Source organism: Empidonax traillii, unplaced genomic scaffold, assembly GCF_003031625.1.
Source record: "Empidonax traillii isolate 1590-97213 ecotype Southwest subspecies unplaced genomic scaffold, ASM303162v1 scaffold84:size2688230, whole genome shotgun sequence".
In the NCBI taxonomy this organism is placed as follows: domain Eukaryota; kingdom Metazoa; phylum Chordata; class Aves; order Passeriformes; family Tyrannidae; genus Empidonax; species Empidonax traillii.
The window spans coordinates 626383-647607 of NW_020955277.1; the positions used below are offsets into that span (position 1 = coordinate 626383).

Here is a 21225-nt window from a genome sequence, read left to right on the forward strand (position 1 = left end):
GCTGTGGGGCCACAAAGGGGCTTGGGGCGAGCGGAGTTCCCTCCGCGGCGGGAGGTGCGAGGCGCCGTGTCCCTGCCGCCCGCGGGTGCCCTCAGGGTGAGGCGGCTGAGGGCCCGAGTTTCCCCCGCCGCTCTGAGGCGGAGGCAGGTGCGTCCCCGCCCTGAAAAGCCCCACGTAGGAGATTCACAGAAGTAACAGCTTTGTTTCATGTCTTTTTTGGGGGGCAGGGTGAAAAACAGAGGTGAGTTTCAAAAAAAAAAAAAAAAAAAAGGAATTAAAATAGGCTGCTCGGAGTTGAAGGTCCTTCAATCGGCCAAAACAGGCACACAGGAAGGAACGAGGGCTGCGAGGTGGCGAGATCGTTTTTACGCCTTTGGGGGGGTTGCTGGGGAGTCCTGCTTTGTAAACTGATTTTCAGGACAAAGCATCTGTGTGTCAGATAAAATACATCCTATAAAATAGTAAAATGTTGAAGTGCTTCGGCAGCCCAGAAACAGGCGCAAGCCAGATGCTGCACCAGGACTCTCCTCCTCACGTTGTGTTTTCAGCAATCACAGTAGTTGAAAAGCTGATCAAGTCTTGAAAATTCTCTCTCATTTGAGGATAATGTTAATGCAAGGACTTTCTTGATTCTTCCAGTTAATAATCCAAAGAGGTTTTGCTTTTGTTTTCCAAGACACATGCAAGGTCTAAAAATCTTCATACCACAGAGAGAAGTATCAACCTCAGAAAAGGCTGGGTCTTACAAAGCAGCGTTCCTTAGCTTAGTGTGGTCATGTTACATAGACCTGTGTAATGTGTGGTTAAAAAATATTTTCACAACTATGGACAAATAATTAAAAAAAAAAAAAAAAAACAACCCCAGAAATAGGAAACTCAGGTGTGTGAAAGCTGTTAATGTTGGGACGACTTCACAGTCGTGGAAATTCAAAAGACCTTTGCTTGAGTTACCAGTTTCACTGTGTGAACTTAATTTTCAGATCCATCTGTGCCCTGGCTTGTGGAAAACCTACAGATATTTCTAGCTGTGTTGAATTGTGTCTAGAATGAGAAGTTTACCCACTACTGAGTCATGTCTTGCTCAGTTTGGAAAACAGGGTACTAGCAGCTGATATCTTTCCATCTTCCAAGGAATCCTGTTATTTTTTGAAGAATTTTTAAAAGAAAATGTCATGGGACACTTAACTTGAAATACCTCATAGCTCTTGCAATCAGAAAAAGATAAGACGAAGAAATATTTCAGCAAGGATTCAGTAGCTTCTATTTCCTGTTGTATTTGTATATTATTTCTATTGCTGATAAAATGCTAAGGAAAAAATATTTCAACACTCATGCATCTAATGACTACAAGTATGCTCTTTCTCTTCTAAATAGATATTTTTCTCCTTGAATATTTATAAAAATACACAGAATATGTAAAAATTAGTATTATGAAACTAAATCAATTAATAGTTTTAAGAGGGTAGTGCATGTGTAAAGTGTTTACCAACGTAGAAATGGCATTAATTACATTACAGAGTGCAGAGGTATAATAGCTATAAAGATAGATCATTCAGAACCTGAAAGTTGCCCAGAACCTTTAAAAATAGCTCGTAGAATCATATTGTTCTTTATGGTTTGCTGTATCTATATTTTGTAAAATAGAATAGTGGCATAGCTTTTGGGAAATGCAGGACTGGATATGACAAAATGTATAATAAACATGGAAGGTAAGCAGGCAGACACCTTAAGAAAATGGATAATTTACTTCCTTTTCTGCAGAATCAAGTGTGTTCCTATTAGCCCTGGCATATTCTTTTTTATTGAGTTCTTAAAACACCCCTGATGAGTAATGCTGTGGAACACCTCAAAACTAAAACAGTTTGACTGCTTGCATACAGGTGGAGAGTGTTACAGAGGTATCCATGACAGGTCCATGTAAGCATGAAAACATTTATTGTCAAATTATTGTGGGGAAAGTTATGTAACAAATACAATATACTGTTTCAGCAGGAACAGATCTCATTATGGCACCATCAGGAAGAAAGCATGGAGGGAAAGCTGGTAAACCAGCACCAGAAGAACAGACCCTGCCTGCCTATGACTTTGAGGAGGATAGGAAAGAACTGAGTGGATCAGAGGAAGATATCAGAGAAGGTGCTTATATGCCCTTTTTTAGCACATTTTTAAAATGTGAAGTTTATCATATCTCTGACTGTGAATAGAAGGAAAGACGTGTCAGCCAATGTCTGAGCAAGCACGGTTTATAATGCTTAAGACAATCAGCCTCCTACTGTGTGATTTTGATTGGTAAGAGGAATCTATGTATATTAATTTCTTCCCTTCATTTGTTTAGACTAAATTCCTGTCCCACTTATCCCCGCCATTAACAGAAATCTGATAGCCAAGGGTATATTTTTTTCAAAATAATATAAATATATACTTGTGATTTTGCTTTTTAAAGCTGCATGTGTTATTGATGTGAACTATGACCCGTGAGACACGTTCAGAAAAATGACATTACAGAAAAGTAATCACACTTTTAATAACTCAAACCACCTGCACAAAATAGAAGGCATTTTTGTAACTATTTCTGTAATTTTTCTAAAGGCGACACACCAGTAATGGACAAGCATGGAAAGAAAAGACCTTTGGCGACTACTCATGTGGCTCCAGATGATGTGGGGTAAGGTTAGGAGTTTGGAGGGTTTTTACCAAAATAAGCAAGTAGATACCAATTTCAGTTATTCACTGTGCTTGTTTTGCTTTGTTTGTTTTTGGGTTGGTTAGTATTTGATTCAAAAATCAAGTGACAGACAATACAGCAGTTGTAGGTAAAAAAAGAAAATGTAACATTTTAAAATTACTTCTGCAGTTTCTTTGTAGGTATTTTTGAACATGCATGAAAAATTTGATATATTTGTTCGAGTTCTTAAAATACTTGTTTCTTTTAAAAAATATTTCAGTTTTATCCTAAACTATTGATAATTTCATCAAATTCCATTAATTTTTTCCTCTGATTTTGGTTGCTTGAAGATATTACCAGTACTTTGAACAATCCAAATATTGCATGAAAAATAAATTCTTTTTACAGATAAATCATACTAAATTTAATAACTATGGGCAGTGTAAATGTAATAAAAAAGTGTATGCTGAAATAGTTTTGTAGGAGACTACAGCTGTTGAGTTGAAGATACTGTTTTTACTGTATTGTACCACTGCCTCACACGCTGGTGTTATCATCCTAAAGGTGCTGTAAAAACAACTTTGATATTTTTTGTCTTGGATTTTTCTTACTGTGCCATTTAGGCTACCTGGGATGGACTTGTTTCATCTGATGTTCCAAATACTCTTTGTGTTTTCTTTTTGTCTAGGGAATATTCAATTTTATTTACTGAATGCCCTCACTCAAGACCCCTTACATGCCTAATAGTGTCTTTTTACTCAGGAGTAAGTTAATAGATTCTAGTGGTTTTTTTTTTAAACAAGCAAATCAGTCTGAAAAAGGGACCTCTCAGAGGAGGAAAAAAGGAGTATAATTATTTTATCTTGTAGAGCAGTAGCAGCTCTGTGACTGCTCACAAGTAATAGGCACATGAATAAAATTAGTTTTAAGCATATAAAACAGCTCTTACTCTAAAGCCAGAAAATGGGCAAATTAAAATTTTAAACGCTGTTTTGTAGGGGTGAAGTACAGAATATGCTGGAAAGGTTTGGAGGTAAGTACATTTACATTCTAAAAAATTAAAAACAAACAAACAAACAAAAAACCAAAAAAAACAACAAAAACCAAAAACAACTTGCAGAATTGGCAGTAATTTCTTACCATAGAATAACTTTCAAGACTTACATAAAACGATCAGTCTTTGTAGCAATTTTCAGCATTTCTGGATAAAGCCAGTTTTCAGAGAAAAAAGTTATATCTAAGTAGGGCAAAAGAAAAGAAGAAAAGGTAATAACTGCACATAAAATAAGTATTATGTAGGTAATTACAAAGGAAAAGGGAAAGATGCATGAGTGCTTTTGATAATTCCAATTTTAAGATGAAGTTTAAGAGGTAGTGAATATATTGTAGAGAAAAGGGACAATATGAGTTAGCTGTTGTTCTCACTCAATTTTTTGTTACGCTGACATAGAGGAAACTGGAGATTGCAAGACTTGAGTAAGAAATAAGGGGCATGTAAATGTGAATATAAGCAGCTAAGTAGAACAAATGGTTCTAATTCTAGACAAGCAACTTTGGAAGTAAATTTTAGTTGCAACAGAGAATGAGAGAGTAGTCTGTACTCAGCACTTTCAGAAATTTAGAGAATAGGGAATAGGGAAAATAAGAGAATTTCAGCAGTCAGGATGAGTTTATAGAGGAGCCAGATAATGAGGGTAAGTAACGCCCGTCATCCAGTGATGAGAGATTTAGGTGTGTCACTTAGCGATTTAGTATAGTCACAGGCAGATCCTCAGATGGCTTTACTTACAGTTAAATTACCAGCTGAAGTCTAGATAGCTGACAGGTTAGAGAGAAACCACCCTTCACTTGTAAAGAATGTGTAATACCTATCACAGTGTAAGAAAACATTAAAAAGCCATGGAAGGAAGGGAAACCATCTCAATGTCACTATTCCATACTCAATAGCTGATTAATACTTTCGTGGTATGTAATAAAAAAGCTGTACAGAGTCATTACTTGCATGTCAATCTTAAGGTGAAAGAGGAGTGAAAGGGGTTCCTTAATGCATGAATTAAGACTTTTTGCTGTCACAAAATGACATATTTTGCATTACATAATAGAATGCTATTGTAGGTCTGGCAATTTAGATAAGAGGAGGATGTTAAAAATTATGATTGCTTGTAACTTAAAAAAGGAAGGAAAGGATGGATGGATGGATGGATGGATGGATGGATGGATGGATGGATGGATGGATGGATGGATGGATGGATGGAAGGATGGATGGAAGGAAAATTATTGGATCAGAGAGAGGATGATGTCTGCACAAAACAGTATGTTTGGTATTAGCAGGAGCAGATGCCTCAGCAAATTAAAGAGGTTTGGCAGGTGTTTTTCTGAAATCTATAGTGAGAAGGAAAAGAAATTACCCTTAAACTATGACTTGCTAAGTCTCCAAATGTAAATTAAAGTGAAACACACTAATTTATATTAAGTATTAAAACATACTGTCTCTGAAGTATGAAATATAGTTTGTTCATTCACTATGTTCACAGTGATAGTAACCACATAGTACCTCTAATTTCTTTCTGAAATCCAAGTAATTGGAATATTACTCTGAAACAGGTGTGGTTTTTCTAGGAAAAATATAATTAAAATGTCAGCATAACTAAATTCCTTGAAAGTCTAGAAACTCTGAGCTATCACCACAGTTATGCAGGAAAAAACTCAGGAAGATTTTGATGATGTTACTAAAATATCATGAGATACTAGAGAAAGGAAGAAGTTTGTGCAAGGTATCTCTAGCTTTGAATGGAGAATTTATAGGCTGTGATATGTCCAAATACAATGTGCCTACACAGTGAGAATTGAGTAGTGCTTCTGGTGTTGTGAGAATGTGTGTGTAGTTACTGCACAGCTGATGCCATGTTGGACCACAATAATCTGTAGTGAAGCACACGATGACAGCGTGTAAGGCCCCGCTCTCAGTGTACAGAGTAGCAGCTCCCCTGAGTTCAAGCCACTGGAGTTTCAGTTCACTGTGTGTGTCAGTTCAAAGCCAGAACCTACCACTGGCCTGAGAGAATCAAAGCAGCTACAGCTCAGTCACATCACAGCGGGTCTTATTTGGTCTGGCATCTGAGAGAGGTGGGACTCGAAGGAGATGCCACATTTATTGTGGGGCTGGGCAATGGCAGTTGAGGGACACAGCCCAGATCACACCGGCTTCCTTCCCTTAGAACACACCTCTTTTTTACTTCTCAGCATTTTTAATAAATGGCACAATGTATCCACTATGCCTTATTTCTAAATATTCTTTGACTTTTAGCTGACATTAACAAGGCTCTCTTAGCTAAGAGGAAAAGATTAGAAATGTATACAAAAGCCTCACTCAAAACCAGTAACCAGAAGATTGAACATGTTTGGAAAACGCAGCAGGAGCAAAGGTAACATTTACTCTTGGTTTTCAAACCTGTGGAACCAGATTCCCTTTTGTGTCACAGCAATGATAGCTGATCCATCTTCTTGCAATTAAATGGCAAGTACTGTACCTAGTAGTTCAGTATCTGCTCAGGGTCTCCGCTGCCTCCAGTTGTGTCCACTTGGCAAAACTGACAGTAATAGTTTAGCATATTCTCTTTTGAATATAGAAACTTAAGAACTAGAATTCTGAGAGCAAGGTGCGTTAAAGAGCTGGTTTTATTTTTATGGAAAGTGACCTTTGATATTATTTTTGTCTTTTAGAACAATGTGGGGGGTGTTTTCCACTTTGGAATTTTCTGTTTCTACTTGAAAAAATGTTCAGTAAAACTTCAATGCTATTCAAGTTAAGAAAGAAAACAATTTTCACCCTACATAATATTCCTCTCCCCTCTTAACACATATTTAATTACTACATCTGATACTACAGGTAGAGCAAACTGAAAAATGAGACAGCTAAAAACTGAAAGTCAGCAATATTTAAAACTGTTTTAGTGTTGTTCTACGTGTATATGTACATATATATTTATCTGAAACTTTTATGGACAAAATTTAAATTTACACAGAGAAACTTAGAGCATCATAAACTAATGAAGAACCATTCATTAGCTGATCAGCCTTGCATTAAAAACCTCTTAAATTAAAACAAATATCTGTAATTGGGTTAGAAGGACTTGGTAAACCTCAGAAAACCTGACAGTGTTAGGAAGAAAAGTTGTTATATTTCTTTTTAACCTGAGTTTTGTATGTGAGTGCTGTCTCCTTATATATATATATATATATATATATATATATATATAAAATTCACATTCACCTAAAGTGTGTGCCTATGTATGTTCAGTTTTTCAAAACACACTCTATTCAGTGAGGGTCAGATGTCTAAATATCCTGTTTCTTTATCTACGTCAACTTTTATCCTACTCCATGTGTACGTTGAACCTTAGGTTTCCTTGTAATTCTTTATAGTCATACTTAATGATAGTGTCTGTTTCTAGGCAGAAGCTCAATCATGAGTTCTCCCAGCAGTTCCTGACTTTATTTCAGCAATGGGATGTAGATGTGCAAAAAGCAGAGGAGCAGGAAGAAAAACTAGTGGTGAGTTTCCGGCATGGCATAAGTTTCACTGTATTTTCACAAGGAGGGAATACCTTTGTTTAGCCACCCAAGAAATGTGAAAAGACTTTATGTAGTTTAAACTAATATATGTTTTGCAAAGAGGGCTGCATTTATAAACTTTATTGCAAGTTTATAAATGCAACCCTCTTTGCAAAATATCATCATATATTTGTTGCAAGTTTATAAATGGCCCTAAGTGATGCCCTAGGCCAGCATAAGGCTTGAGAAAAGCCAAGGCCATTTATTGAGCAGAAAGATGTGTGCTGTTTCTTTGCATCCATAGTCTTTCGGTTCAGGGAACAAAGGAATAATGGAAAGTAGTTTTCTTAAAAGTAGTTTTCTTAAAAATATGCCTGTATGTAGTAAATGTAAGAGAATTTGATAATTGGAAGGGGATAGGAACCATACAATGGAATGTAAAAAAGTGATGTTGCTGTATTTGTACTTCCAACACATTTGCAAATTTTGTTTTTCCCCAGGCAGCACATTTAGGCAGCACATAAAGGAGCTGCAGGGGATAGCAATCATCATAGGATTTTACAAGGATAATTCAGGTTGGAAGGGACCTTAGGAGGTGACTCAGGCTTAATCCAGTATTTACCTTACTTTAATTACTAAGAGCAAGGGTAACTCTCTGGGCAGAAATCTACAAGGCACAGATTTTTCAGTGAAGGCAGAATCTTTGACTCTGGAAAATGACATTGGTGTGCCGTCAAAGTGCTTTGGTTAACAACTATAGCAACTATGTTTTCCTCTTTCTTCTACTTCAGAATATGCTTCGTCAGCAACAAAAAGTTTTTCAACAGGCAAGAATAGTTCAAAGTCAGAGACTGAAAACCATTAAGCAACTCTACGAGCAGTTCTTGAAGGTAAATTTTTTGCTTGGAAGGCAGCTGACCCTTATATCACTTAAGAAAGCTCTAGTAATTTAGGTTTTTTAATTATTTGGTATTTTTGTAACAAAGTAGCTACATACTAGAAAGCAAGCAAAAAAATATTTTGAGTATAACTACACAAAAAGTTTACTTTTTAGTTAAGGTTTTCCCCTTTCATTGTACACCAAAACAAAGCACTTCATTCACAGAATGTCCTTCGCCCACTTTTTCTAAGGTATATGAGAATTAAACTGTGAGAAAAATGAAAATACCCTAAATGATTGATTTTGTAATGAATGCAGAGGCACAGCACCAGAGAATCACTGAAGGACTGCAGTTGGAAGGGACCTCTGGAGGACGTCTGGTCTTGCCAGCAAGCAGTACAGGAGGGCTGCCTAGAGTTGTTGCTTGGGACTTATTTCCAAACGGCTTTTGAGTATCTCCAAGGATGGGGTCTCCACAGCCTCTTGGGCAGGCTATTCCAATGCTCAGTCACCCTCACAGGAGAAGTGTTTCTTGATGTTGAGAGGGAACTTCCTTTGTTTTCAGTTTGTCTTGTCATTCCTGGTCCTGTCACTGGGCACCTCAAGAGCCTGGCTCCATCTTCTTTGCATTCTCCCCTTCAGGCACTATGTATATGGATAAGATCGCCCTTCCTTTCTCTTTTCCAGGCTTAACAGTCCCATCTCTTTCAGACTTTTCTCACATGAGAAACACTTCTGTCCCTTAATTATCTTCATGGCCCTTTGAGCTCTATCCTGTATGTACATGTCTCCCTTGTACTGAGGAGTCTGGAACTGGACCCAGCACTCCAGGTGTGGCCTCACCAGTGCTGAGTAGAGTGGAAAGATCAACTCCCTTGACCTGCTGGCAACATTTTTCCCAGTGCAGCCTAGGAAACTGTTGGTTGCCTTGCTGCAAGGGCACATTGCTGGCTCATGTTCCATTTGGTATCCCCCAGGACCCCCAGGTCCTTTTCTGCCAAGCTGCTTTCCAGCTGCATGGCCCCGGTATATGGAGTGGATTCAAGTCTGTCAGTTTCTGACTAAGTTCTGTTCAAGTCATTTTCTAACTGGTCCCATTTTGAAATTTCAGTTAGTTACAATAAGCTTGGTGTTTGGTTTGGTTTGGTGGTTTTTTTTCCAAGTCTAGTAGTTTAGGAAAATAAATCTGAAATAGTGCAACTCTTAGTTTAAGATAGTCAAAATTTATAGAGGATATTACAGAAGCATTAATAACTATTCCAAAATGTCAAAAATGTCTTCATCAAAGAGGAAAAGTTGAACAGAAGGTCAAGTATTACTTTGATTTTTCTCCTCAAAGAAGCTCAAAAGTCAAGCCTCAAATGTGTTTAAGTAAATGTAAGTTAAAGAAAATGCAACTAGACGCATACACAGAGGTAGGCATAATTGTAGGTACAAAAGGGAAAATAATCAGTGAGTTTTATTTGGGGAGAAGTGTGCAAAGACATATAATGGGTTTTATAGTCCCTACTTCAAGTCCCTCAAGGCTGCCATAATATCAAACCCCTAGCATTCCTGACAGATGTCTGTTCAAGTTCTTCTTGTGCAACTCTTAATTAAAATGCAGAATAACTAGCTAAGACCTCACAGAAGCTGCCTGGAGGATACCATTTCCTTCACAGGGTCCACAGTGTTTAAATAGGAATGTAGACTGGAGTGTGAAGTACTATATGATTCCTCTGTCAAGTTTGTGACAAAGCTAATCAATTATCAGTGAATACTTTAAAAATTAAATTACAGTAAGAAAATGAAAGATTGGTTTGTTTGCTTGTTTTAAATGAACACTTTGACACTGAAGAGTTCTGAATTAAGATTATCCTTAACTTCAGAGCATGGATGAGCTGGAGAAGAGCAATGAAAATCTTCTGGCGGGTGCCCAAAATGAACTCCGCAAAGAAATGGCTATGTTGCAGAAGAAGATTATGATGGACACCGTAAGTATCAGATCTGTGAAGTCAGTTAAATGCAAAAATAGAACATTCTATTGAAAGTCATTTGACATTCATTTAATTCAAAGGACTCATATTGATACGGCATTTGTTCAGTATTATCTCATTTTCTCGTCACAGCAACAGCAGGAGATGGCAACTGTTCGCAAGTCTCTTCAGTCCATGTTATTCTGATGGCTCAATGGAGAAACAAGTTGTACCTAAGTAACATGACACAAGTACAGGCATTAGCCACAGAGAAGGATGTTAAGATATAAATGTTTTAAGGTTCCTCTTAAAGGCTTTCATGGATTGTTCTAATCTTGTATCTGATAATGCCGTAAGCACATAGATTAGTAAATTTTATTAATGGAGGGGGCAGTGTAGACCCCAAACCATTTACTGTCTGTCCAATTAATTTTTAACTACCTAATATTCACTTTCAATAGCACTGGACTGTTGAAATTGTTTCGCTTCTTCTAATTGCAAATTGTAACAATGGGAAAAAATAATTTAAAATGCTTTAGTCAGATTGTACATAACCTTAGGCCTTAGGTAAATTGTGCAAATAGAAGCATTTTTCACGAGACGTAGATTTCTGTAGTTTCAGCATTTAGTAAGCTGACATATCAGCAGTTATAAGTTCTCGGGGTATGACATAGCTCATGTAAGATTGTTTAATGATGTATTACAGGAAAACATTTTGTTAACTCTTTTGTTATGCTAGGTTTTGTAATATCCTTGTATTAGTAAGAGATTTAAGAACTGCTGTAATTTGTCCAGAAAACGTTGGAGTTTTTTTTAGTTGAATGAAGAGCTTCATGTATCAGCTCCAGTAAGCATAACTGAACATTATGCATTTTGGGGTATATACTTCTTGTAGAGCCACTGCAAGAAGGTGGGGTAGATTTACCTCATTTACTAAGTACAAGCTATTACAAGCCTTTGAGACGGAATATTACTTTTTGCAACCCCAAATGACTAACAATTTAGGGAGGCCTGAGTTTTAAGGGTAAAGCATTTATCTTTCATGTATCTCATTGCAGTAAATAAATTAAACAATTGGCTTAGTGTGCATGCAGTTTGTTTCTACAGAAAACCATTACACCTGAATATCCACTTTCACAAATTACGTAGTTCCTAACACATTTAATGCTTTTTCATACCACAGTAGATAAAACAAAAACCATCCACACACCCACACACACAAATGTGATGTTTTCATAACAATATATTTCAAAACCATATCCTTCTCCTCAGCTTACTAGCATTTTTAGTTTGGAATCAAGTCATTTGATGATTTTTCACTTCTGGGTGTCAAACCTACGGAAACTCAGCTACCAGGTTGCAACTGAAGTTGAGTAAGAAACCAGTATGGAACTCCTTGTTCTGCCTCTGCTAGGATTCAGGGAAGGAGCAATTATATAAGTTATATTGTTACCATGATGCACAAGGCAATATGGGCCTCTGGTGGGTACCAGTGACCAGGACGATTTATAACTGTGCTGCTGAGTGTCTCAACCCTCTAAGGACAATTAGATGCTATGAAATAGTTAACAGGTTTCGCTTCCTATCTTCAACAGGAGGTTATTTGTTAGTATTACCTCCTGTTTCTGGTTTTATTTGTTAGTATTGACTCACGTTTCTTGTTTTCTGAGTGATTTCTCGTTAGTTTCCAATCATCCACATGCCTCAATCGTATCCTTAAAATGTCTACTATGTCTACTATGACATGAAATAGTTTTGCCCATTGTGGGGAACCCAATCCTCTCACTCTGAAGAAGGTGCCCGTGTCTTTTCATCAGGTGGTTGTTTACAGTATTCTTTTCTATTTGCCCGTGGCCTGGGTTCAGGCTAAGTTCATGTGTGGATGCTGTGTCTTTCCCAAACAGGAGTAGTAGGATTCATGTGGAATTGATACGAGTCACTTAAGAGTTCTAGTCCTGTGGCAGTAACTGTTACAGTTATCCCTCAAGAGTATCACTAAATTCTTGTTAGCGTGGTAGATGCTATTTTATTCCCTCCAGATTAGCAGACAATGTACCACTATTGAAGTTCCTTGAACACCTCAGGAAATCTTTCTGAATTAACGTGAAGCCTGGAAGCTGCAGGGGTAGAATTTTTAAAACAAACCACAGCATTCTTTATTGAACAGTTCAGGAAGGACTTCATGAACTCGAAGCTCAGGTACAACAACTGAAAGTAGTAATGGACTCTTACATTCAACAACTTTTTACATAAATCATATTTAAATGTACCTCTTTAAAGGAGCTTAAGTTTAAAGGGTTTGTGTGCAAGTCCTGATTTATTCATACAGATAAGCTACTTTTCTCCAATGACAATAGCCCTGTAGTTTTGCACATTATATTAGCCAATGGGTCTGGTCTTAAAGAGGGAGGCTGAGAGTGGGCCTGACTTCCTGGTTTGGAGTTTTACATTATGGTTTAGTTTCGTGCTGTTTTGTTTGGATAAAGTACAGCGGTAGCTACAAGACAATTCGATCAATTATAAGGAAGATGAACACAGCAATAGCAAAAATAACCATATAGGGAAATACACATGGGTGGGTTACATTGCTAGAGCTGCAGTCATTTAATGACCTCTGTCATTGGCTTGCACAGGTTCACAGATACACGTCAGGGTAACTACAGTCAGTATCCTTGAATTACACAGCTCCCTCTAGTCCAGATAATGATGAAGTGTAATGAGACAAATCTTGTTATGACTACAAAACAAGAAACTGGCCTTGAAAGTACAAGCTCCAGTTTTATCTGGTAGCAGTAAGTTATGTGCTTGGATACTAGAGAATGCACGAATCCTAAAGGCACTCATAACAGTACTCTGAAGTAGAATAAAATTTTCCTGAGCTGTACCTCCTTCATCTACTGATTCAGCAGCTTGTTCCTTAGAAATATCAGAAGAGAGACTGAGTGGTTTTACCTCATGGCTGCCTCATTTTACCAGTCTCAATGCTGCAGTACTGTATTTATTGGTACATCTGACTAACACTTCAGAGCACTTTCACGAAAACTTTAGAAACGAATGCTACAATATTAGTCAGTCTAGGGAAACGTGAAATTCCTCTTTATATTCTGGTTGGTAGCACCTTGGTTTGCAGCCTACATTCACCAAAAGAGAAGTACAAAATTAAAGTTACCTAACAGGAAAGGGCAACATTTTCAAATGTGGTATTGAAGGTCTGAAATACATGCTGGTTCAAAAGTACTGATCACAATAGCATCTGCAGAACTTTGTTATCTACTAATTCTAACATCTGGTAATGTCTGGGATACGGTGAACTTTCTCATAAAACTGTTTTCTTCAAGAGCTTAATCTGTCTTCCCAAAAACAGAGGGGCTGCTTCATTCAGCATTCCCCTAACTGCTTCTTCTCTTGTCCTTGACCTATTTAATCAGTCATTATGGTTTTGAACCTGTTCAGGAGCTTGATGAGATGAAATTCTGAAGACATGTATATGAAGATGAGCAGCAATCTGTAGGCACACACCAGTGGCATATCTCAGCATATCAAACAAGGATATGAACTTCAAAAGAGCAAAACAGAACAGGTTAAAACAAAATCCAACTTTTTTTTCAGTTGTCCCTACTATAAATATGTTATACTTTAATAAGGATCTACCCACGGGACAAGTATAACAATCATTTTAATATATAGCTTAATATATAGTGGTCTAGTTTAGAAAAAAACAAAACCACCCCAAAACCCTGACACCCCAACACCACTAAACACTTACAAAATCCGATAAACAAAGGTTAGTCTGCAGTTCACAGAACAATTTAAACCCACGTGGGCTAAAACATAATTACAAGAGAGATTTTGTAAATTTACTTTCACATCTCTTCCAAGGAAAGAAAGCCAGTCAGCTCCCAAAATACATGTTTACATGGTACCCTGGCACTCCCTCCACAGTGACAGCTGAAATGGGAGCAGGTCAGAAATGGCAGAGCAGAATTACAGGGACGATTCTCAATCCATTCCTTTAACTATGGTCCAAATTAGAAGTATAAAACACTTACCAATGCTATCCATAGAACAATATATTCATCAATAAAACTGTTGAAGTACTGGTCCAAAAACAGAAGTCCTGGCCCAATAAATGCAGAATCCTGAAGAGAGATTTCACTTTTTGTCATGTGAGCCACCTATGTAAAAAATAAAAGCAAACGTGCGTGACCTCCTTGCCCAGCAATGTTCTCTAAGTTAATCTGTACCAGTGTACAGCTACCTGCAGGGGTTTCCAAATCTTTAATTTTTCAGTGTCGTAATCAAAGGGTAAGACTATGCAGGTGTATTACTGAAAACAAATACCATCCGCTTGAAATGTTGTTTTCAAGTGTAACTTGAAAATTTTGGCTCTTCCTAGCCAAAAGCTAAATAGGAAGCAGGCTTTTGCTTAGGTAACAAGACTTGTTCTCAGTGTTTAGTAAAGGTAATGTATGCTCAGAGACACTTTACAGACTGACCAAGAGAACATTACTGGGGGTGAAGGGAAGAAATCTGTTCTCCCCACACATCCCTTGTTCCTTCCATATTTAGCACTCTTAGAGACAACTTAAGCTCACCTTTAACTAAGAGTTCTTTTTAGGAACTTGGTGACTTAATAAAAGACATATGAAGAATCCATACCAGGAAGCTTAAAAATGGCTCCTCTGAATGAGCAAGGAACGAATAGGGCAGTTCATCTGTTTGACAGAACTGCCTCAAGTTCAGTCTTAAGGCTCAGTGTTCGTATCAGCATTCTCTCTCTTGAACAGGTAGTAGCTCACTAGGTGAACACCTGTTCAGCCAAAAAGTCTGTCCAATACCTGTTTTCTAATGTTTGAAAAATGTCACGCCAGAAGAAAAAAAATTAGCTGTCTGAATTACTGTTATTAGCAAATATGTAGTAAGGCAGATTTTTTTTTTTTTTTAATCCACTGATGAGGTTTTTATGTATAAAAAAGACAGGAAAGTTTCTCTCATTATTTTAATGATTAAAGTAAATTCCTATTTCAGATAACTAAATCAGAAGTCACAGCACTATGAGTAAGGATTGAGGGACCAGAGTTAGGATATTAAATTATAGACAGTATATTTCTAGGAGTAAGTTAAACAAAACTGAAAGTTCCAACCAATACATTCAACAGAAAGTATGCATTTGCAGCAGTATCATATAGAATTTCTCTGTAGGACCCTGAGTATAGTTCAGTGTCTGGGTCATAATGAAACTGGTAATACAGTGGCAGAGCAGAATGGGAAAACCTGCATGATGCCTGCTGATCCAGCAAGTGTTAAGCCAAGAACCAGTTTAGTTTTAGGAGGTTTAGGATTGAAAGAAAAATCCTTACCACCAACTTCTGTGAGATTTTGGCATTCACAATCCCAAATGTTAAGACATACAGGCAAGCGTGTTTTTCAAACAGCTGAGTTGTAGACTTTTTATAAATCATAATGGCCAGTGTGATAAGTAGTCCAATGTGCAGGCCTGGCGAAAGAACACTTGTTCCCTAAAATGTAAATGGACAGAAAATTTGTCTTAGACTTCAGTCACACAGTAACATCCAGATTTTAATAAATATTGCAAATCCCATTAAACAAAACCAGAGTTGCCAAAACTCAGGAAAGTCCATCAGCATTAGGCCATTGGAATGCTACTGGAATCCTCTGCAGTGACCACTAATTAATTTTGTAAGACAATTCACTGCTGGTTCCCACGACAGAAGAAATCCAGTAACAGGCAGAGAGAAGGTAGATAATGAAGTCTTTGCTTTAGCCACCCAACACTCATATGCCTGTCTGCTTAAACGCTCAAACAAATAAAACCCTTATGATCATCTGGAATGCAAGAAATTATCGGCATAAATTATTCAAATATCATTCAGGTTTTTAGAGCAACTTACTGCTATTGTAGAGCCATTCTTTCCAACCCCTCCACCAAAGATGACACGGAAGTAATTGAAAAAAGAAAGTGCTGTTCCACACAGGATGCCAATAACTGCAAAGAACTTCAGTTCTAAGCCCACCAAAGGGACCTTAGCAGAACACAGAAAAACAAAACCAAAAAAAACACAACAGGACAAGAGAAAGATATCAGAGGTTAAGCACACCACCTTTTTAAAAAAGGGATTACAGAAGCCACTCACACCTACTAAACAAACATTTTATTTCAACTCTTGCTTTCCCAGGAAGAAGATCAAGACAACAGTGCTTGGAATTCATTTCCTTACTAAGGAAACAACAAATACCTTTTGTAATGTTTAAACTCAACTTTTGAGTACTTCAGTTCTGTTCTTCAAACATTTTTACTACATAAGCAAAAACTTGACAGAGACTACTGCATCACCATGGTATGGGAGGGGGAAAGAGGAGAGTTCCTTCTATTTCACTGGATAACACAACACTGCACCACAGGAAACACAAACACCATCTGCCTGCTGTGTGTTTTGGTATGTTATTTGTATGCTGTATCTTTGCATATCATGAGACTATCCTGAATAGTCTCCAGATACAAATTTTAATTAAAGAGTTACCTTTTGGAATCAATTGCAGTTTCAAGGAACCTTCCAAAGGCAGCAGAGGATTAAAAAAAAAAAGTAGTAATAAATTGAAACCATTGACTATATTTTTTAATATAGTGTTTTGAGATACAGCATAACTACAACAGATTTTAATAGTGAAGGGAAAAAAAATCAATCATAATTAAAGTCTAATGCACCTACTTTGTTTTCCAACATGAAAATAAGCTTTTTGAAAACAAACAAAAATATCTTGCAGTATGGGGAAAGGAAAAACTTTAGCTAAGCATTTCTTAATTGCTGAATAAACTTATGAATTTATTTTAATTTCTTGGTCGTTTATATTTAGGTTAATTTGTATTGGTTATCAATAGTATGGAATGGTTTCAGCTCTTCCTTGTGTGATAGCCAAGCAGAACTGTAAATTTCTGAGTAAAGACCCTAGTAGGAATGAAAATCTTAAGTTTCATATACTTCTGATACTGTCCACTAAAGTGCATCTCTAAAGATCAGAATAAAAGTTAGAGACAGAAAGAAATTCTTTAAATAGAGATATTTACATTTCTGTGGTTGTGACACAACTGTTAAAAATCAGTGTATCTGCACCAACACAAATATGGATTAACCAAAACCCCTCTGACTTCATCCCATGGTTTCATTAGATTAAAATATTTTATCCTTAAATTTTAAAATAGATTGTTTAACTGAAAAGAAACATATGTCTTACAATATCCAAAATACATAAAACCAGGACAAAAACTATTTGCTGACATGCAGAGTATTAGTTCCAGATCAGAAGTTCATATAAGTGGCAGATGGGGTCTTTTTTCCTCTATGTAGCTCTAAATTGCACATAGGGAGTCACACCATTACATCTAAGGTAACTACAACATCAAAATAACCTGCATTTATACAATAAGCTAAAACAGAACATTAGACAAACAGCAGGTGTCGATGGTACTTGCACAGGACAGCTTCAAATACCACAGGAATTGTGAGCACTTACAGGAACTGAATGCTCAACAGGAACTCTGAACAGTTAACACACTTACCTTGTAGTCCCATATTGCTGCTCCTGCATAGGCAGATATCAAGAGCAGCATTGTTATGGCTATCTGAACTTCAGTTACATCAATTCTATGAAGGAAAAGAAGAGATTCAGTTAAAGGAAAGGACTTTTTGCTGTAAGTGTAAAGTGTGTGTGTGGGGAAGGGGGGAGAGAGGGGAGAATAAAATCCCAGTAACTGTACTTCAAAATTACATCAGTGTACATAAATTCCTTTCCTTGATTGAGAAAGGTACTCTATGTGTAGGCACACATCTCTGGCCAAGATGTAAAATTAAAGCTATACTCCTTATCTGGAGCAAGCTGCATTTCATATAATTTTAATGGTGGAAAATCTTCAATAAATACATTGTTAACTATTTGAGAACTCTGTACAAATTTATAGACTGGTTGGTATGTCAGTATCAAAGCAAAGTTTAAGGGAAGCTCACAGGTAAATGCAATCAACCATTAGAAGCAGATCATATAAAAGCAGAGACTGTAAAGAGCAGGCTGGGACAGAAGAGATTTCTTTAGCCCAGCTTATCATGAAAACCTGACAGATAAAGCCTGCAGAACATATGGGACTGACTCTTAAAGCCAAAGTTTAAACTGCAGCTGGGTAATAAGCTGAGGTGCTTGTCACTGCTTAAAGCTGTTAGAATGGGGAGTCCTTGTCTTCCTACACCTTTGCATTCCTCCAGCTTTACCATCTGTAGTGCTCATCAGACTCCAAGGTGAGCCAGTTCAGCTTGCCAGTCTAGTGTAGGCTTTTCATCTTCTGCCCATTTCATGAACTGGCTCGAAGTCAAATGACAGTCTGTCACGCGACAGTGGTGCTGGGAGTGGGCTCTTTCCTCTCTGCCAGGCACAAAGTGTTACTTCTACCCAGTCATTGCTGAACTTGGTTACATCATTCAAAAGTGTCGATGGGCAAGTGCAAGTGTTCACAGGTTGCACTCTGCACTATTAACACCTATTTCTAATCTGTATTTGCTTTGTTGTTGCTGGTGGTGGGAGGAGGCTTGAACTTGAATTATTATATGTGACAAAGTTTAATACTCAATGTTACAGAGGCTCAGACTGCTGGTTGCAACAGAGCCCAAATCAGAGTCCAAAGACTTTAATCAGACAATGTGCAGTATTCCACATAATCTAACAGTTTTACATTATTCAGCTCTCTGCTCCTTCCTGGACATCAGCAGTAGGAATCTCTCATCTGTGATTTGATTTCTAAAATCAAGTGCTGCTAATTCGGGAACAGCATCAGTGAGAGTTTCCATCCATGTTATTGTATATTACCATGTTTAGAACACTATATTAATGCTTACTTCAGTTAGGCTCACACCTGTATTCTTAAGAGAAACAAAACTGCAAGGCTTGAAAAAAAACTGTGGCCTTTTTTCACTGACCAGAAATAAATTACCTTGGAGAAAAGTTTTATCTGTTTAACTTCAAACAGTAGGCATGGAACACCAGGCCATTCTGAACTGTCTGCACTATGCACTATAAGTGTGTTTAAGCAGAAGTCACTGAGTTTTTAATGATGAAATTTTTATGTGGTATAGGAGTGCCTTCCTGATGTGGGGAAATCATTCTCACACTTTATGCAAGAACAAAAGGCACAGAAAAGCAATCATGTCTGCAAAATGCCAGAGCTCATGCCGCAGTCCATCTCCCTTCAGTCAAGCACAGAAATGATCCTATTTCAGCCATCACTCTAAAGCACCTATTTTTGTTTACAGCAAAAGATGTCCTTTAAAAATTTAGGATGTGCAGGCAGGCAGACCAGTTATAGCTTGTGCGGTAAAATGCATTATCAGCAAACTAAAAAGAGCCCTTAGCAATATCACAGGGACAGCCTGCACTCGATGCAGACATCAAACAGAACACAAGGACAGCTGGTCACCAGCCAGTGTGCCCAGGGATGCTCACATTTGCTTCTCACAGGCCAAAGCTAAGTAGGACTATGAACAGGTGACTTGGAAAGTGACTGGGATTAGCAGAAGGACAGCCTTCATCTATCACTTATTTCCAGTTTTGCTGCCACGGAAGTCTCTGATCTTTTCCTCACTAAACTGCAGCTCATTGCTTAAAAACAGCCAAAGGCCATGGCTAGGCACCACCACAGCTGCAGGAGGGTGCAGCAATCCCCACACTATTAGCAGTTAAATTGAAATCATGTCTTCTACATGAATGTCATGACTTTTCCTCCTGTGCTGCAGTGGAAACAGATGAAATGTCTATCAGGTCATGAACAGCATCACAGCAATCTCTAGAACTGTGACCTAACACAAAACCTAAAGGACATCAAACCAGTATGAGCCAGATTAAAAGCAAGGCCCCCACATAAACGTGGGGTAATTCTTCAAGCACTGCCATAGCTCGGTGGAGCTCCTTGCTGAAGGATGCAATGGACGCAGAGAGTTTGTTCCAAAGAAGACTGAAGATATCTACGAAAGGGAAACCCATTAGCAGGGGAATTTCTCTAAAAATGTATGTGGTTCAGAGTCCCCTGGGGCCCAAACTGTTCTGTGGCTGGGAGATTATAAAGGCAGGTACTGCAGATGCTTGGTGTGTCCCTACTCCTACACAGAGCACTTGTCTGCAATGTAAACAACACGTCTCTGGCCTGAGCCTGCACGGTGCTTATGTGGGTTCTGAAAACAAATCTGCAGGGAAGAGTCAAATGCATGCAAACAAAGCATATACAGCTAACAGCTGCTAAAAGAACAAGTCCTCAGTATTATGCAGACTTTAAACTTCTTGCCAGGTAAAACACGAGAGTGGAAGGGAGATGAGAAAGAAGGTGAGAGAAAGCAGGGGGTAAACCAAGAAGAAACTGAAAGTAGCTAGCAGCCTCAGACAATAAGCCACATGTGCTTCTAAAGATACCTACTTACTTTCCAAACCTTAGTATGCCTGATACATATGTCTGCCAGTGAGCAGAATAGAACATGAACAGTCCCACAAAACAACAGAAAAACAACCAGTCAGGATTTGTTCCTAGTCGGATTGCTATGCAGGATCCAAGGACAACAAAAACTGAAAAGCAGAAATGAACATGTTAGTTACATACCCTCTTTGCTTGAAATTCAGAGAAATTACCAAAAAAAACCTAAAAATCACAGGGCATTTTACAATCACCCTAACAAAGTAATACTACGACTGATACTTGACTGAGTAGCTAAGCTGCTAACCTCAGGGACAGTCCTGGCAGCAGAGGCCAAAACACAGCACTCCTTTTCTGCCAAGTGAGGGCCCTGCCTTCTGGCCTTCAGGGGTTCTCCCTTCTCCTGGCCTTGTCATCACATGTTTTCTCAACACTGACAACTTCAGCTGAAGGGCCCAGCTCAGAGAGACTGGCAGCTGCACTCCTCTGGGAAGTGAGGCATCAGGAACATACTAATTCCCAGGGCAACTAGTTTCAGCCATTAAGCTTTACAGAAGGCACTGGCACCAACAGCTGCTAAGTTATGGAATCTGAGCAAGGCTTCTTAAGGACTCACAACTATTTTAAAACTCATTCTTCTACAGAATTATCCTTCTTTTAAGTGCCAGGCTGGATGCCCTATTACCAAACCGGTATTTTGGCACCT

At 38.0% G+C, this 21225-nt stretch overlaps 2 protein-coding genes across 7 annotated transcripts in view; one reads left to right on the forward strand and one right to left on the reverse strand.

The window, feature by feature from the left end:
* SYCP3 (synaptonemal complex protein 3) lies at window positions 1–11141 on the forward strand. 4 transcript variants are annotated; one of them, XM_027881138.1, is made up of 9 exons: window positions 1–241; window positions 1990–2136; window positions 2590–2665; window positions 3664–3698; window positions 5973–6090; window positions 7120–7219; window positions 8011–8109; window positions 9968–10072; window positions 10208–11141. In XM_027881138.1, the coding sequence occupies exons 1-9, from the start codon at window positions 208–210 to the stop codon at window positions 10259–10261; spliced, it is 768 nt and encodes a 255-aa protein (XP_027736939.1). In that variant the 5' UTR covers window positions 1–207; the 3' UTR covers window positions 10262–11141. The 4 variants fall into 4 exon arrangements, with proteins under 4 accessions (XP_027736939.1, XP_027736941.1, XP_027736942.1 ...); XM_027881140.1 differs by having other exon boundaries at window positions 1993–2136; XM_027881141.1 differs by having other exon boundaries at window positions 1–147.
* The window catches only part of CHPT1 (choline phosphotransferase 1), a 19294-nt gene continuing 8194 nt past the window's right edge, over window positions 10126–21225 (reverse strand). Inside the window, exons 3-9 of one of the 3 annotated variants that reach the window (XR_003570929.1) lie at window positions 20530–20671; window positions 17634–17718; window positions 15967–16098; window positions 15415–15573; window positions 14104–14229; window positions 13224–13610; window positions 10126–10287 (exon numbers count right to left, since the gene is read on the reverse strand). Coding sequence is in view for 2 of the 3 variants with exons in the window: in XM_027881136.1 (XP_027736937.1) it covers window positions 10243–10287; window positions 13500–13610; window positions 14104–14229; window positions 15415–15573; window positions 15967–16098; window positions 17634–17718; window positions 20530–20671 (800 nt within the window). In the remaining variant the exon portion in view is untranslated. The remainder of the gene's footprint in view (window positions 10288–13223; window positions 13611–14103; window positions 14230–15414; window positions 15574–15966; window positions 16099–17633; window positions 17719–20529; window positions 20672–21225) is intronic. The other 2 variants (XM_027881136.1, XM_027881137.1) reach the window with 2 other exon arrangements.

Coding starts and splice junctions, on each gene's coding strand:
- SYCP3 (XM_027881138.1), top strand. CDS start 208: ATGTCTTTTTTGGGGGGCAGGGTGAAAAACAGAG. Junction 242..1,989: donor GGGCAGGGTGAAAAACAGAG/GTGAGTTTCAAA, acceptor ATACTGTTTCAG/CAGGAACAGATCTCATTATG. Junction 10,073..10,207: donor AGAAGATTATGATGGACACC/GTAAGTATCAGA, acceptor TTCTCGTCACAG/CAACAGCAGGAGATGGCAAC.